Consider the following 18029-nt stretch of genomic DNA (forward strand, 5'->3'; position numbering starts at 1 on the left):
TGAAAGTAGTTGTTGTGACCTCAGTGAGTGCTGGCTTAGTCTTGAGCGGGTTTCCTCCTCAGAGAATTCCCCTCCCTCTGACATGCTGCAGTCGCTCTCACTGATGCCAAGCAGGATGGATGCTAAAAGCCATGAGACCATCTGCTTTATTTTCACCCTCTGGTGGTTCTCTGAGCTTTGCTCAGCTCCAGTTTCCTCCCCAAGACTGAAGCCAACAGTCCTCTGCTCTCCAGCCTCAGGGAGTCCAGGATTTTCACAGCTTTTTCATACAGCAAAGCAAACAGCTGAGCCATGTAGGTAATCAGATAGGATGGCAGCAGTAGAATCCTCAGGACATTAAAGATCTGGAGCAACAGGCAGACAAAGTTCCAGGTGAGAGAAGAAAACATGGTGCACAACAGCTGATGAAGAAAAGGAAGAACTGAATTATTATGGCAATGATGTTTTCAGAAGAGGCTCTATTTTCAGTGGAATAGACATAATTTTGAAATCACAAGTGCTTGTTCCCTTCCCTCATCCACCCTGCACAACCTGCAAGCCTTTCAGCATGGTATTATGCCCCACAAGAGACCAGTTCAAGCTGCTGTGTTCAAGTCAATGCTTGTACGTGTGAAGAGCTCTAGGAGAATCAAATGGTACCTTAGACCTAAGTCCAAGCTCATTCTTAGCATTGTTAGCCTTTGAAAAATTAATTAAAAGGAAATAAAAAAAATTGTTACTACATCGACTTGGTACGGCCTTGGTGTTGTTAATAATGTTAAAAATGTTTTCACTTAGGGTATTGTTGATTCCATGCTAAAGCTCAGCATCAGGGTGTGTTAGTCAAAGAACTGCAGCAGTTTAAGGTGATTCCAGTCCTTAGCTAATCTAGCCTAAGCAAGGTTACCCACTCCAGCAAAACTAGTGGAAGGAAACATGAGTGAGTACCTCAGTTGCTGCAATTCAAAAATCCCAGCAATGTAACTGAACAGACAAGGACTGTGTGTAGTGAGCGTGGAGCCACAGAGCAGCTTTCCCTTGTGAGCCCCTTCTACAAAGGAACAGACAGTCAGGGCACAGGGAAAGAGAAGACACACAAGACAGCAAGCTCCTCCACTGCGTCAAATATATCTTTTGGGATTTGTGTAAAGCCTAAGAAGATTTGGACTGTTGTGTTTGCAAAGAGATTTCTCACTTCAGCTCTTATTGAGTAAGTGAAATACATTCTATTTTTAGTCACATACTCCACTGTGAGAAATCTGAAGCAGCTTTTAAAAATACATAATATCAGCCATAAATACCACAAGAGTTTCTACGCACATTTGAGCTAAACTTCTTATCTTAGAGAAATAAGTAGCATTTTTTTGCTGTTTTAAATGCAATTCTCAAGGACTTTTAAACTATGCATACATACCTTGAAATAGATATACACACACATATTCATGATCGTAATTCTGCACAATTTTGTGTTACCTTTACCTTGTCTACATCAGGAGCCACTCCAAGTGGGGAAGACAGAATATAGAACCTCCTGTTAGTCATTAAGCAGACATAAACCAATCTTGCAGCTTTTTCTTACCCAAGAGACCGAGGAGTCAGGCAGAGGTGAAAAAAAGTCAGAGCTGAGGCACAAAAGCAGTAGATATGCAAAGAGACAACCCAGTCACACTACTCACCATCATGATATTACAGAAATTGCTCTTTTCAACATGGGAATATCTTATCTTCTGGCTCCGGGACCAGCTGTTTGAGGTCACAGCAAGAAGACTTTGCTTTTGGCTTTTTGGATTTGAGCTCAGATAAGCAGGCTTGGGCCTCAGCCTCTCCACAGAGTCACTGGGTTGGGACTCCTCTTGTGTCTCTGTACTGGAAGCATCACTCTGGTTGTCCTCCTCTGTTAGCTCATCTTCAAATATAGAGTCAGAATCAGGCTCATCAAAAGATTCTTTCTTTATCTTTTCTGTGCTGGGCATCTGTGCTAGAAATAGGTTTAAAAAGAACATGCAAAACAGCTGTATATGACTTTTTCTCCCTGGCTGCAAGCCTTGTACGTTCCACCTGTGAGCTGGGCAAGGTTCCTCTGCACATTTTTCATCTGAAATAAAGGATTTCCAAACCCAACTAGACAATAAAAGGTTTATACAAGTGTTTGATTTCAACTAATTAACTCTTAATCAGCAACTATATTAAAGGAAGAGCTGAAACATCCATAACTTTTTATTTGTGCCTGCTGTAATCTAGCATAAAATAAGTGGATATGACTGAATTAGGAAGTTACTTAAAAGGGCACTGTTATCTTTCTCTCTTATGAGTAACTGGGAAATGCTTTAATGTTGTAATTCTGTAAATATGCTAGTATGTAAAAAGTTAGTAATGTGTCTAGTCTTACTGATTAAAATGCAATTTAGAGCATTTGTGGAAATTGTTGGAGGCCTGGTGCTAACAACAGTCACTATAGGGCCAGAATTTGTGGAAGTAAATGTAGCAAGAATATCCCGAAAATCTCATTCAAAGCATCAATAGATTCCAGAGTTACTCTGTCCAGACAAAAACCTGAGCACTCAACTGAAGTGTGTGCAGAGCTACCCTTTGCCTATGCAAAATAGATTTTTTTTTATCACCGATATTGAACTTACAATTCATTCCTTATCCAGGATTACTTACGATCCAGCATTAGAGCAAAGTAGCAAGGCTTTATCCTCATGAGTACATCGACAAGCTGATTATTAGTCTAAACCAAAAGCCTGTTATCATTTACTGACATGTTAGAAGTAAGAATCAGTGATGGATTGGGAAAAAAAAGAGCAAAATACACAAATAAAATGCATGACTTGCTCCCTTCAAAATTTTCTATCAGCCTCAGCATTGACAAAAGGACTCTTTACCAGCTTCCCCAGTAACACCCTGTACACCTCCCAAAAATAGAGGTGCCAGAGAACTATAATGTCGGAATTTAAAGTGCACAAAACTAGAGGGTTAGCTTTGCTTTCTGGGAGATTTCTTAAATAGAAATCTACAAAAAGTACTTGTCTTTTACCCTTCTTAAATCAAATTACCTTTGAGAAAAAGGGAGAGACTAAGGAATAGAAGGGTAAGGCAGCAGCTGGTCTTCCTATAAGCATTGTTAACAGAAATAGTTTGTGTTTGCTTTTCCATATACTACCACCAGTACTAAGAAACCTTTCAGTTTCTTTCTGTGACAAGTGTCATTAACCTAAAAATAGCTAGCAGAGTGTTTTAAAGGTGAAGCTAATAGATAAATGCTTTATGCAGAAGCATTTTATGTGATCAATAGCCGAACTTACCTTCATTAAGTAGAAGCTGTAGCCAGATGATCATGATGATCAACAGCATTACAAATGGCAAACAGAACCAGAAGAAAAGCAGAGGAAAGGTCAGCTCATTCACCAGAGGAACCAGGGGATACCTCATAGCTTGCTTCGGGTTGCACTAAATTCAGAGCAGCTCATCTGCTCTGGTTTCTAACCACCTTTTAATAACTCATTGCAGCACTATTAACGACAAGAAAATGAGTGATATATCAGCATGGTTAGCAAAGGCAACAGTCCTGTGCTAGGGAGGGAGCAGTGGGGATTAAATACAGCATAAGAAGAACTGAGAAAACATCTGATTTGATTGGCCTTCCTTCAGCTGCTATTTAAAGGAAGCTTTCAAGGCTTATGTTAAAACAGTAGTTAAAGATCTGGTCATGTTTGTGGATATAGGGGAGATAACCAAGCACTTTAGCCAGATTCAGTAGCCAAGGTTGCTTTTGAGAATGCAATAAAACAGAGCCAACCCTCCACAGATGGGTAGAAGATGAAGAAGTAAAAATTACTTCTCCCAGGCTCCTGTTTGACATAGAGCACAAATATGTCCTGTATTAATATAACTCTATTTTTAGCCTACTCTGTATGCCTCCACCTATTAGTTAATCCTTTAGGAAAATAAACCTTTGTATTTTAATTGCCTATCTCCCTTACATCCAAAAAAGGCAACTAGTGTGTTTCATAGGACATATGTCTACAAATGTATTGCTTAAGAGTAAAGGAGTTCAGTAGGGATCAAAGCAGGAACCAGATAAGTGACTTGATAACTTGATATTCATCACACTGTGTGTTTCTCCTTCAATAAAATAAAACCATTACCTATTGCTTACCTCACAGAGAGTTGTTTGGCTAATTAATTGTTTGTGTAGCTCTCAGTGGAAGAGAGCAGTGATGTAACTGCACATTACAAATGATTGCATGCATTAATGTTCTTGCTTGTGTGCATGTGTTTGTTTTTATGTAGTAACAGCTCCTCGAAATGAGCCTTTTAATCTCAAGATCTAAATGAACTCCGCAAATTCTTATTAATTCACATTAATAACACCCCTGCATGATAAAAGAAAGCTATTATCTCTGCTTTGTGCATTGGGTGAACAAGTGAGAAAAGCCATTAACGCCCTGAGCTTCAAGGATGCTCAATATTTGAGTCCTCATTTCGCACAGTATGGGTGGCAGGTTGGGGGCATCTTTGAAAACCAGGCTGTCAGTGATTTGTCTACAGATGCAGTGCCAAAATGGGTGGAAAGGAGCTGAATCCTGAAGCTGTGATGTGTTTCATTTTAGTGGTAAAGTGTTTCTCTTACTCACATCACAGGGACCCCTTGGGGTCCACACAGGCTCTCACCGAGCTGAGCCAGCCTGGGACCCCTTGTCCTTGTGGCAGGATTAATCCCATCCTGTGAGCCCACCTCCCTGGGGAATGGGGGAGTGAGAATAAGGGGGAAATGCCTTCACTATTTCCCATATCTCTGGAGAGGCTGGTGGGACAGGAGTGGGTCTCTCAGCAGGGAGATGCCTGGGCTGTGTCAGTGACCTCCCGGGTGGGTGGCACAGCCCAGAGCCACGGGGTTTCACCTCCATGCAGACACTGGGGAGGTTTCACAGTCCAGGTTTAAAGGATGGCAGTCTCTGTGTGAAAGTGAGATGGGGTACAGCCCACCCTGTGAGATGGTGGTGTTGTCCACAAAATTGGATTCTTTACCTGGTGTGCAACAAGACTTAACCATTACACATTTGAGAGAGACACTGAGTATTTATTTCAGAGCTGTGCAAGCCTGGGTGTTCAGTGTGTTCCACAAATCCAGCACACCCCACTGGACTTTCTGTGGCATTCTTTATAATTAATTTTTTATAATTTATTTATTTATAATTTTTATTTATTTATTTATAATTAATTTTAATTCAGAGTTAGTAACTTTCCAAGTACAGATGCCCTATTATGATTGGTTAGTAATTTCCATACGAGTTATGTAACCCCAGCTAACTTTTCCACATGCTCGGGGGAGGGTCTTCACCTGGGCAGGGGTCTTTTTGACATGTAGGTATGATTTTTAGTATTACAATGAAGATAGTTCAGCTATAGGGCACATGGACCTTGAGTATTTTGCTGAGTTAGCAGTGTATACATAGACATACATCAACATCTTGATTTACTACATCCTTAAAGCTTGGTAGTTCCAGAATGTCAATGAGAGGCGATGTTCCTGCTACCTGTTCCACTGATTAGGTCTCCTTTCATGGAATTACAGAATAGCTGGGGTTGGAAGGGATCTCTGGATATCATCCAGCCCAAACCCCTACCAAGGCAGGGTCACCTGGAGCAGGGAGACTCCACACCCTCCATGGGCAACTGTTCCATCGCTCTGCCACCCTCAGTGGAAAGAAATTCTTCCTCATGTTGAGGTGAAACTTCTTGTGTTTTAGTTTATGGCCATTGCTCCTCATCCTGTTGCTGGGCACCACTGAACAGAGTCTGGCACCATCCTCTTGGCACCTGCCTTGGAGATATTTATGTGCATTAATGAGATCCCTTTGCAGTCTTTTCCGGACTAAACAGGCTCAGCTCCTGCAGTCTTTCCACATTAGCGAGATGCTCCAGACCCCTCATCATCTTTATGGCCTGTCCTGGACCCACAGCAACCTTCCAGTATCTGAAGGGGGCCTACAGGGAAGCCAGAGAAGGACTGTTCATCAGGAACTGTAGCAACAGGACAAGGAGTAATGGGTACAAACTGAAAGAGGGGAAAATTGGGTTAGATATTAGGAAGAAATTATTTACTGTGAGGGTGGTAAGACACTGGTACAGGTTTAGATTAAATACTCACAAAATCACAGAATATTCTGGATTGGAAGGGACCCAAGGATCATCAAGAACACCCCATCCCTGGAAGTGTCCAAGGCCAGGTTGGAACTGGCTTGGAGCAACCCGGGCTAGTGGAAAGTGTCCCTGCTCAGGGCAGGGGGTGTGCTAGGATGATCTTTAAAGTCCATTCCAACTCCTTAACACTATGATTCTGTGCTGGCTGCTGCCTGTCCCACCGCTCAGGTCTCCTTCCTTGCTGATTAGGCTCGAAAGCACAAAAAAATCTCACACCAAGGCACGCCCTGATTTAAGATAATAAGGTAATGCTGACATTTCGTAGCGGCGGCGGTCCCGGAACCCCCGCGCGCTGCCGCGTTCCCGGCCGGAGGCGGGACCCGCCATGGCGGCGCCCACACGGGTGTTCGCGTTCCGGGACGCGCGCTGGGCCCCGGACCCGGTGCTGGCTCCGAGCGCGGCCGTGCGGAGCCCTCAGCCTGTGCCGCTGGTCATTGACAACGGCTCCTTCCAGACGCGGGCGGGATGGGGCTGCCTGGATCCCGCCGTGCCCGCCGAGCCGCTGCTGCGGTTCCGCTCGCTGGCGGCGCGGAGCCGCGGGGCCCGCGGCGGGGCCGGCGCCGAGACCCAGGTGGGCAACGACCTGGGCAGCCCCGAGCCCCTGCGGTGGCTGCTGCGCTCGCCCTTCGACCGCAACGTGCCCGTCCAGCTGGAGCTGCAGGAGCTGCTCCTGGACCACGTCTTCCAGCGCCTCGGCGTCTCCTCGCAGGTAACACCGGGCTGGGGCTGGAGCCGCCCGGGAATCGTGGAATGCTTTGGGTTGGAAGGGACCTTAAAGCTCATCTCGTTCCACCCCCTGCCACAGGCAGGGACACCTTCCACTAGCCCAGGTTGCTCCAAGCCCCGTCCAACCTGGCCTTGAACACTTCCAGGGATGAGGCAGCCACAGCTTCACTGGGCAACCTGTGCCAGGGCCTCGCCACCCTCATAGGCAAGAATTTTTTTTTCCTGATATTTAATCTAATTCTACTCTCTTTCAATTTGAAGCCATTTCCCCTTGCCATGTCACTCCAGGCTTCTGTAAATAGTCTTGCCTTATCTTTCCTGTAAGTTCCTTCAGGGCCGGCCCCGGGGAGGGGGAGTCTGGGTGGAGGGGGAGGTTCCACCTTAACATGGGGAAGAACTTCTTTACTGAGCAGTGACCGATCACTGAACAGATTGACCAGAGAGGCTGTGGAGTTTCCCACATTGGAAATATTCCAGAATCATCTGGACACAGTCCTGTGCCGTGTACTCTGAGATGACTCTGCTTGAGCAGGGAGGTTGGACCAGATAACCCACTGTGGTCCCTTCCAAGCTGAACCATTCTGGGATTCTGGGAGGTTGTGGCTGGTCCATAGTGGGAATTTGGAGGTCTAGAATTTCCTCTGGCTCTCCTGGGATATGTTGTCCCCCTCCTCACAGATAGTCACAGCCTGGGTAGACAGTGAGGTGAACCTGGCTGGGCAAGGTGTGCCCCAGAGGGGTCTTCGAAGCTCTGCTATGCTATGCTGTTAATTTCTTCATGGTTTTGTGGTGAAGCAGAAGGGGAGGATTCAGCTGCAGGGTGAAAGGCTTGGACTGCAGTGTCCTGTCAGATCATGTCTGAGAACTTGCATCCAGGATCAGCTTTTGAGAAGGACATAAACATTACTGGTGTTGTGTAGGGCTCTTATTAGTAGTGCTTATTGACCACGTGTACTTCCGGCTATGTTGAGAGTTGATCCTCAGGCCATGGAGCCTTTTGCCTGCGTGACAACACAAGTATGAAAACTTTACCCAGTGTTGAACTAAACTTCCAGTGGTTTTCTCTCGCACTTCACCTTCTCATTGCATAGATTTTGGTTACTTAGATTTTTAATAATTTGTATATGCTTTTAGAAGTCCATTCTCCTCCACCATTAGGAATTTATTCTTTGGTTGAATTAACGTTAACATCTTTTTTCCCCTTTAAGCACTAGATATAATTTAGCTTACGTGATTTTACGTGATTAATAGCCTGCACATAAAGTGCTTTCTCATGGCTGTTTTGAAGGAGTTCTTGCTGGTGTTCAAAAGAAGAAGCAAGGATGATTGTGTTTTCCCTTCATACCTTTGTTATTATTCTTTTCCCTTGTCTCTTCCAGGGTTGTGTTGATCACCCAATTGTTCTGACAGAAGCAGTGTGCAACCCTCTGTATTCAAGGCAAATGATGTCCGAGCTCCTCTTCGAGTGCTATCAAGTGCCAAAAGTGTCCTATGGTGTGGACAGCCTGTACAGTTTTTACCACAATAGGAGGCAGAAGTGGCCCTGCAGTGGTTTGGTGATATCCTCAGGATATCAGTGTACACACATTTTGCCAGTCTTAGAAGGCAGGTGAGTTCTTGATGTCTTAAGTGCAGCCTCTCTTTGTCAGGCATTGGCTTTTCAAGTGGTGCAGCTATCCATTTTTCCAGCACTGAGTATTCCAGCCCTGCAGTATTAACTCCTACCAGGTCTTAATTTATACTGATGACTTAAAACCAGGTCTGCAGATTTTACTAGGTTCTGTTGAATTTTGAATTGAAGAAGCAGTACTGTCTTTGTATTTTTAGTTGCTACTCATGCCAAAATTTTTACTTTCAAAAGTAGAAGGGGATATCTGCTCCAAGTGAAATCAGGCATTAAAAAACATAGGTTTTAAAGCAGCTTTGGGACAAAATAAAGTGCTCTGTGAGAGTTCTGCAGTTCTTGAGGCTTTTATGATTCTAGTTATTCAGCTACATTGCTCTACTTTCTCTTTTTTCTTTTTCTTCTTTTTTTTGAATCACTACTGCAGGCAATGGCTTTATTAGATCTGATAAATGCTTCGTGTTTTCAAGGGTTACACCTGGCCAACTGTAAAATGTTGCAAAGGTTAAAGAACTACTTTTAGCTCTGCTAACCATCACTTCCCTCGTTAAAACAGAATTATTTAATATTTGGGTTTTTTTTAAGCAGAACTGAGCCTTTCAGAAAATATCTGCAGTAAACACAGCAGTGATTATGCTGTCTGAGAAAAGCAGGTTCTGTGGTAACTGAATCTTGAAATATTTATCTATGAATATTCATCTGTCTACTTGTCCGTATGAGAAATTAAATAATACTGAAGTAAGCAGGAGGTGTGTTTTATGTGGATTTCTTGTGGATTTCTCCAGTCTGAGCTGTGTCTCTTTGCATTTTGAGGCTGGATGCCAAGAACTGCAAGCGCATCAACCTGGGGGGGTGCCAGGCTGCCGTGTACCTGCAGCGGCTCCTGCAGCTCAAATATCCCGGGCATTTCGCAGCCATCACGCTCAGCCGGATGGAGGAAATCCTGCACGAGCACAGCTACATTGCAGAGGACTACATAGAAGGTAAAATCAGAGTAATTTACTGCCAGATAGTGTTCATCCACACTTAGTTTGTCGTCTATATCCCTTGTTTTGGGATATCAAGTTGGCTGGGATTCTACCAGAAATACTCTACCACTGTATTGCTATCTTTGTAGCTGTCTTTCTCGTAACCTGCCTCATGCTTAACAATGGTTTCAAATTTAAAATTAAGAAATAAAATTGAACTACTACCAAAAATAATCTGTATTAATTCAAATTTATCTGTGAATAAAAATTGGGATTGTTTCAGAGGACAATAATTTAAAATGAGCTTATTATTTACTTTATACTTCTAAAACCCCTTTAAATTGGTTAGGATTTCTACATCTAGCTGCATTTCTTATCGGCATTAAGGTTTCCAAAATTGCAGAGGGCATTTGTCATGCCTTTTGTGAATTCCCTAAGTTTTACAATTTTCACGGTAAGTGTCATCTGAAGTAGTGGTTGAAGAGAAGTGCGTTCTTAAATTTGTCACTTGTGAAGGAGCCTGCAGGAGTCCTTAAAAATGTGTGAGAGCTCCTCTTGGAAGGAGAGAAGAGACTTTAGTGTGCACTTCCACTTGTTAGTGCTTTGTGTTTCCTGGAGATCAGAGCATGAAGAAGCACCTGCACTATGTGACCAGAGGGTAGTGCTCAGAGGGAGTAGCCAAGCATGGGGGCAGCTGCCAAGAGGTGACAAAATTTTAGGCTGGACTATTTCTGCTTTCTTTCATCACCTTTCATCCTCTGCATGGAGTGTGTACAACATATGAATCATTGTCTTCAGCTGACAAAACAGTTATCTTGCTTTCAAAACATGCAGAGCTCCAGAAGTGGCGGTGCCCGGAGTACTATGAGAACAATGTGCACAAGATGCAGCTGCCTTTCTCCAACAAGCTGCTGGGGAGCACTCTGACGTCCGAGGAAAAGCAGGAGAAAAGGCAGCAGCAGTTGCGGCGGCTTCAGGAACTCAATGCACGTCGTCGAGAAGAGAAGCTGCAGCTTGACCAGGAGAGGCTGGACAGGTTGCTGTATGTACAGGTAACCAAGGCAAAGTTTTCATGTGATATTTTGGGAGGAGGGCAGGCTGCCATTGGAGCTGCATCAGAAGGTCACGTGTCATTGCAAAGAACCTATGACTGTCCTGGGTGTTTTCTGATAGGAGCTTGACAAGGTTACTTGTGAGATAACAGGGAGAGACTACTGATGCAGAGGGTGCTTTCAGGTTCTGAACAGCACTTTGTTTGGGAAATATTTTGAATGCTGCCAAAGTGTGTACATGGTAATATCTAGTAATGAAGGCAGAGTGTCTGTGCACGCACAGTTGACAGATAGTTGTGATTACCCTGTCTTGGTCATCACATCTCATCTGTCTGCAGGAACTTTTAGAAGATGGTCAGATGGATCAATTCCACAAAGCTTTGGTGGAGCTGAACATGGACTCTGCAGAAGAACTTCAGTCTTACATCAACAAATTGAGTGTGTCTGTTGAACAAACAAAGCAGAAAATCCTACAGTCAGAAGTCAATATTGAAGTAGATGTTGTGGACAGCAAGCCAGAGGTATGATGTTTTGACCAAGTTAATCCCTATTTATCTTTGAGAGAATTAAATTTCTGTGCTTGAAAATGTGTCCCTTCAGACTTCTAGGGGTGAACTAAGCTTTTAACATGCTGCAAGTCATTGTCAAGTTGGCAACTGCTTCTCTCTTTTCAGAGAGAATATCCTGAGACAACTATCCTTAATTATTAGTAGCCTTCTATTAATGATATAGAAGAACCCATCAAGCTTTTTCTTAAAAACACTATTTGTTTTTCTTTCTGTTCTTCCCTTTCAGATGCAGAGAACTTTATGGTTAAACAACCAACCTTTTGCTTTCACGCTGGCTTTTTTTGGTGCAATTAAGCAGTCTGTTCTGTTTTGTTTACTTAATGAAAGGTTAATTGCTACACTTGGTTGTTGAAGTTGTTTTGAAGATGAGAAGCTTGTTTGTCTGCTTTGCCAGACTAACACAGGCCTAGCACACAGCAGCTGTTTCTAAGAGGTGGTCTAAGGTGTTTGTGCATGTGCTTATAATTGCCTTTCAAGTCACATAAAACAGAGCTTTTTTAGTTATGGCAGCCTTTGCTCAGGAAAAAAGGCAGAGAGAAAAACAGAAAATTGAAGCACAGAGGAGAGAGAAGCTGTGGCTGCCCCATCCCTGGAAGTGTTCAAGGCCAGGTTGGATGGGGCTTGGAACAACCTGGTCTAGTGGAAGGTGTCCCTGCCCATGGCAGGGAGATGGAACGAGATGAGCTTTGAGGTCTGTTCCAAACCAAACCATTTTGGGATTCTGTGGTTATCAGTAGAGTTTGTGTAACAATCAAAATGATTGTGTTTGAGCAAAATTCAGGGAGATGATGGGCTTACCATTTTGGTAAAACATCCCTCTGCCTTCTATCAAGAGAAATTGTTCTAGAAAGAAGATAATTGAAAGACTATCAGTTTCTTGTAATTTTGCTCAGTGGTTATGCCTAAGTTCCAGCATGGATCCCACACTCCTCTTTACTAGGTGTAACCACAGACCTTGGAATGAATCCACAAGTCTTTTTGTTTGGTCTTTGCCTTGTGAGAGCACCTACAATTATCACCAAATCCATTTTTTAGACAGGCCATCCTTCTGGCATGTAAAGGAGTCTAAAAGCTAATTATGTTGTCCCAGGGTCTATGCCAAGTCTCCAGCAGAATTCAGTGTTTCTGATTTTATTTTTTTTTTTTAAGATGTAAAAAGAAATGGATTTAGCAAAGCATAAGTGGTGGAGAGAACTTGAGGTGACTGCATTTGTTTGCTGTAACAATGAACTCTGCTCAAACTTCAGTTTGAGTAATTGCTTCTATTTAAGTGAATATAAAATAGATACTTAAGAATGTTTAAAGGATCTAGTTTTAGCTCATCCTGCTAGATGAGCTTTCTAGTTGTTGCAGCAAATATTTCAAGTTTAAAATAACCAAAATAAATATTTAGCAACAAAATCCTAAAGGTAATATTGTAACACAAAAAATAAAGAAGATAATTAAGACACTGTTGCAAGCTCACAACAGGAGTCCTGTAGGATTTTGAGTGATGCTTTTCATTAGGAAAGCGCTTCACATCTGTGTAAAATATAAAGGGGTTTTGGTGCATCCCATAAGCAAATGGTAGGTGGTTGAAACTGTCAGAAATTGTGTGGTGGCTTTGTAGCTAGCAAATATTTGTTTTCCAGTCCCACACAAACAAAACAGGGAATTTAATGGTAATTATAGTGGAGTTAGAGATGCTGGGAGAGCACCAAGTTTTCACCAGTATAAAAAGCTATTTTACCAGGTTTTAATATGTTATGTTTAGGACATGGCTGCCTGGGATCCTGGCACACTAAGGCCTTGATTTTTGAGCTAGCATTGTGACAAATTTATTGGAAGTGTTTGATTTTTGTGCTTTGAGTGAGTGTCTGTCCTAACTTCTACTTTCTGGGCATATTTGTTTTCAGGCATGTTAAAAAGTTGAGATTTGAGGAAATTGGCCCTGAGTTTTCCAAATGTGACACGTGAATTGCAGTCACACGTGTGCCCAGCACACCTGACCTAACCTACCATAATACACCTTCTCTGTTTCCAGACTCCTGATTTGGATCCATTGGGCAGTGAACAGTCACTGGAGGATATGGAAAGTATTAATGAATTTGAACCTTTATTTGCTGAGGAACAGCCTGAAGTTGAGAAGCCTGTTGCTGCAGTACAGGTTTGATTTCTATGTCTATACCTCATGCCAGAGGTTTCTGCATCCCAGTTGTCCAGCAGGTTTGCTAACATTTTTCCCAATGCAAACATTGTTTGCCTGCTCTTGGAAGAGATTCTTAAACTACCTGAACAGGACATTGAGAGGAGAAGTCCTTGCAGTCTTAGCTGGTGGTTTAGACCATGAATATACCCACTTGGTTCACTCTGCAGGCAATGTCTGTTGTAGCAGTGCCATGTTATTAGGAAAAAAAAAAGTCCTGCTCAAGGTTTTTTTGTCTATTATCCATAACTGATATCTCATCCCAGTGGACACAGCTTCCAACTTTGAGGTAGAGCCTTAGCGGCACAATGGAGAATAAATTATAGGAAAAGTCCAGCTTCCTTGGTCTTCTGGAACCTTTTACATCATTCTCTTTCTCTATGAGAGCATTACCATCTGCTTTTTGTACAGAATTGTTTGGAAACTTTTCTTATTCTAGAATATTACTGTTCTTTAACATAATTACCCACTACTTCTCAATCTCATCTTTTCAAAGCCCGTGTTTAACCTGGCAGAGTACCACCAGCTTTTCCTTGGCACTGAAAGAATCAGGGCTCCAGAGATTGTCTTCCAGCCCTCCCTAATAGGAGAAGATCAGGCTGGTATAGCAGAAACCATGCAATATGTCCTTGAGAGGTAAGTTTACAAACCTGCTTACTTCAGATATCAGCTTTCGAAATACTCCTTATTTAGCAATAATTTGAGAAAATGTGTTGGAATAGTTCTTTTTGGCGGGGTGGAGCATTGCAGAATAGACATGTCTTCATGTTCTGAAAGTCACAGGTAACTCTGCTTGTCTTAAGTCAGTGGATCTATAGATTTTTTTGATCAGTTACCCCATCAGTGAAAAATTTTTGAGCACACACCTCTAATAGATATGTCTTTATAAATTACATACAGGTACTACTGAACTGATATATTGTGAACATTTTAACACATACACAAAAATAAAAATTAAAAAGGATGAGATAAAGGTGAAATAGACACTATTTAAATTTATTTATTAATGGTACAAAAAAATACCTTCTTCCTGCACCCCACTGGATTGCCTTGCACAGATCCTGCTTTGGAGATCCCTGGTCCGACTTGTTACAGAGGGAAACAACAAACCCTTGTAAATATCCATCCCATGCAACAGTGAGCTGGCAGTCTCTGGTTTTGGGAGACCAAAATCAGGGGTAACATTTTAAAGTTATGATATGCGCACACTTGCTGGACATTTCCAGACAAATTAGCACTGGCAAGATTTCGCCCCTGAACTGTATGAACACGGGAGATTGCATTTTCTGAAAGGTAAGAATTCCAGCCCTAGAAAGAAGGTAGAAATTCTGTTGTTGATTTATGGAGTACAGTCCACTGAGTGCTTTCAGGGTTTTCTTCTGCCACCCCTTGAATTTCCAGAAAACAAACAGAGTTTTTCATGCTAGGAAAATGAAGGAAGTTTCTCCATTAATCCTGAGGCAAGGTATTAGTACTCCTCAGAGCTGTTACAGTTCACAGGGAAGATGTCCTTGAGAAAGGCTGAAGTTGTTTTTGTTCCTCGTAGGTACTCAAAGGAGCAACAAGCTGTTCTTGTCCAGAATGTTTTTCTCACTGGTGGAAATATGATGTACCCTGGACTGAAAGCCAGAGTCCAGAAGGAACTCCTGGAAATGAGGCCGTTCCAGTCATCTTTTCAGGTGTGTGTGTTGACATTATGTTTGTGTGATCAACCTGTTGATTTGGGTTCAGAAGTCATTGGGGTTGGGTGAGGTGCAGAGCAGGTGTCCTTAGAGCATGGGAATGGAGTGTTTTATGACAAGACACTGCAGACAGCTGTTTTGACCTGAGAAGGTGCAGGTTAAGCAAAGATACAGTTACTCTTTCTGAAGTCAGTAGAAAGAGTAGGGAAGATGCCTTGGAACAGGAAAATCTGCTTCTGCTAAAGGACCGAGCACACAGAAGCATGTTTGGCTGGAATTTTTCAGATTGATTTCTTAGGAATTGATTCCAAGGTGAAAATGCACTTCAAACCCTTTCCTAACTTCCTATTCTTCCCCAGAGACACTGAGTAATCAGCTCAGACTTCTGAAGCTCAGTGGTTTGTCTTTACCACTGCAGTCAGGGTAAAAAGGCCTTTATCTCTGCAATCAGGGTAAAAAGGCCTTTCTCTCCTGTGCTGAATTGACATTGCTATTCTATTTTCCTTCCATCAGGTTCACCTTGCTTCCAGCCCTGTTCTGGATGCCTGGTATGGGGCTAGGGACTGGGCAGTGGAATACATGAACCGTGAGGAAGGCTGGATAACCAAGAAGGACTATGAAGAAAAAGGGGGAGAATACCTCAAGGAACACTGTGCTTCCAATGTCTATGTCCCCATTCGCCTTCCCAAGCAGGCCCCACGGGCAGCAGAGGTGGCGGCGCCCAGCAGAACATTGGCCTCGGGCACAGGAGAGCAGGGATAGCCCTGTCCTTGGCACTGACCAGGTGTGCAGGAGGGCACACCTCGCCCCTGGTGCTCGGGAGCACTGGGACTCCATCCAGGCCCTTGGAGGAGGAGGAGGACAGGCCGTGCTGGCTGTCACCTGGCATGGTTGGAGCGCTCCCAGAGCGCTCGGTGCTGCTCACACACAGCAGCACGGAGAGAGGAAACACCATCTACACTCTCGTAGTAAGACTCAGGGGGTTTTGAGAGTGTATGTTTTACAGTTTTTTAAAATTTTATTAAATGTCCTGGTTTTATACTGGTTTTATTTCTTGATCCCGCAGCGGGGCTGTATGGACCAAGGCAGCCCAGCAGGGGTCCCCCTCGCTCATTGCAGCGATCCCCTGTCGGGACATGTCGGGCAGGACCGAGGGGCTGAGCTTGGCCTTCTCTCCTGCTCTGTGGCCTGTTCGATCTCCTTCGTGCTACAGGCGTTCTGCTAAAGCACCACCCAGTAGGTGGTTTCATTGATGTCAGTGATGATATCGATGACTTGGTTGAAACTGGAGAACTGGTCACATAAAGACACAACCTTCCATAAAGCACAGTCCAGAGGGACTGCCAGGTCTTGTGCAGCCCTGGAGTGGTTTTACAGCAGTAGTGCTGAGGGGGCCAGCTCTTTGATGGGACTGTTTGATCAAAAGTTGATTTAGCAATAAAGCAAACTTTTTGCTTTACCACTAATTTATGTGTTTCAGCGATTTGACTCTTTAGAGACTACAGCATTGGCTGTACCTTGCTTACAAACGCAGGTTTGCAGCCAGACCCCTGTCCTGGTGTACAATGTATTCCAGCTTAAATTTGACTGAGGATTCAGTTGTTGCACTGAACAACTTGCAGTTGCATTCCCAAAAGAATAGTCAATACTTAATGTTGAACTGAAACCTGAGGAGACTCCATCCCTTTGGCAAAAGCTGGAAAAGGTAAGACTCTAGGGAAAATATCCAGATCGTATCACTGGTATAAAAAGGTGTAGAGGTGGTGATTTACTGTCCTTGAGGGCCGCAGAGCATCAAGATAAGTTGTCACCTGGCAGATTCAAAGCAAAGGACATCAGGTGCTTGTTGATGCCGAAGTTGTTGCCACAGGATGCAATACGCACATTTTTGAATTCCAAAAGTATTACCCAGAAGTCTGTGGTCAAACACCGAGGTCTCACCGAGGTCCTGCAGTGCGTGTTCTTCAAGAGAGCATGTGAGGGAGGGGTTGTTGCAGACCTGCTCTCATACACAGCTCCTGTGGCACCCAGCACTGGTCACTCAGGTGGGACACAGGTCTTGGTGGGCCTCTGGCCTTTTCCTAACAGGCTGTTGGGCAGGAGAGGAGGGCAAGGCAGCTCTGTGCCTCCAGGTGACCTCAGGTTTGGACTATTAATCCTATCCCTGGCTGCCTGGAGGCAGTTTTCAGGACCATTAAGGGATTCTATGGGTTGTAAAGAATGTGGAAAAACTGTGCTGTGCAGAAACAGGGCAAAGTTACACCCCAACGTGTCTTTTCGGATCTCAGTTTCAGTGACCTGGAGTGGAGTAAATGATGTCCCATTGCTATTTGACCCCTTTCTGATACATCTTTAGCTACTTTAGGCAGAGTGGCTACTCAAGGTATGGAAATCTGTTCTGATACTTGGTGTTGGCTACCAAATAGATAAGTGTCTTGTGCATAAAACTGTTACAGGGTGAAAGCCTGAAAGGGCATCCGTAGTGGATGATTATGTGACTTCTAAATGTTTGGCTAAATTGAGCCAGACATTTCTCTTGCATTAAGTCAAAGTGGAGCTGTTTAATTCTGTACAGAGATGCCAGAGCAGCTGCTTAAACGGATTTAAGGAAGCATAATTTTATGATCTCCTGAATATTAGCTGTTAATTTTTTACTTTATCTCCGCAATAGCTGAAGAAAGTAACGAAGTTGGACGACATGATCATGGTCACAGGCTGTTCTGAGTGTGCTAGTGGGCATTCAGTTGCTTGGGGTAACATCATGAAAAGTGTGAACATTGCAGAATGGGATTAATTTTACCCATTTAAGTTCAGTTCCCTGGTAATGATTTGGCTGTGGTACTACATGAGCATTGGTGCTGGCACGATTCAAGTGGAAGAAGTGTGTGGTACTGATTGCAGGAGGACACAAAGGCATTATTTTTTATGATGTTGGTGGAATTCTTCTGGAGCTTCATCACTGTGACACTTGTGGCAAGGTTTTCTCATACCTATGTGCAGAAGAATTTGTTCAACTAACTGGCACAGGGCTCTCCAA

The 18029-nt window shown here is 43.5% G+C and overlaps 1 protein-coding gene across 1 annotated transcript; it reads left to right on the top strand.

Moving 5' to 3' along the window:
• The first annotated feature begins 6511 nt into the window (after positions 1-6511).
• Positions 6512-16458, top strand: ACTR5 (actin related protein 5). The gene is made up of 9 exons (XM_064673594.1): positions 6512-6895; positions 8292-8521; positions 9350-9519; positions 10339-10556; positions 10895-11077; positions 13149-13271; positions 13807-13946; positions 14857-14989; positions 15506-16458. The coding sequence occupies exons 1-9, from the start codon at positions 6512-6514 to the stop codon at positions 15752-15754; spliced, it is 1830 nt and encodes a 609-aa protein (XP_064529664.1). The 3' UTR covers positions 15755-16458.
• Positions 16459-18029: the final 1571 nt, after the last annotated feature.

Source organism: Pseudopipra pipra, chromosome 17 (genome assembly GCF_036250125.1).
Source record: "Pseudopipra pipra isolate bDixPip1 chromosome 17, bDixPip1.hap1, whole genome shotgun sequence".
Taxonomy (NCBI): domain Eukaryota; kingdom Metazoa; phylum Chordata; class Aves; order Passeriformes; family Pipridae; genus Pseudopipra; species Pseudopipra pipra.

What these genes read in the sequence shown, in the direction of transcription:
- ACTR5 (XM_064673594.1), top strand. Translation starts at nt 6,512, where the DNA reads ATGGCGGCGCCCACACGGGTGTTCGCGTTCCGGGACGCGCGCTGGGCC. An exon ending in AGCCTGTTGCTGCAGTACAG is followed by an intron (nt 13,272 to 13,806) that starts GTTTGATTTCTA and finishes ATCTTTTCAAAG; the next exon opens with CCCGTGTTTAACCTGGCAGA. An exon ending in CGTTCCAGTCATCTTTTCAG is followed by an intron (nt 14,990 to 15,505) that starts GTGTGTGTGTTG and finishes TCCTTCCATCAG; the next exon opens with GTTCACCTTGCTTCCAGCCC.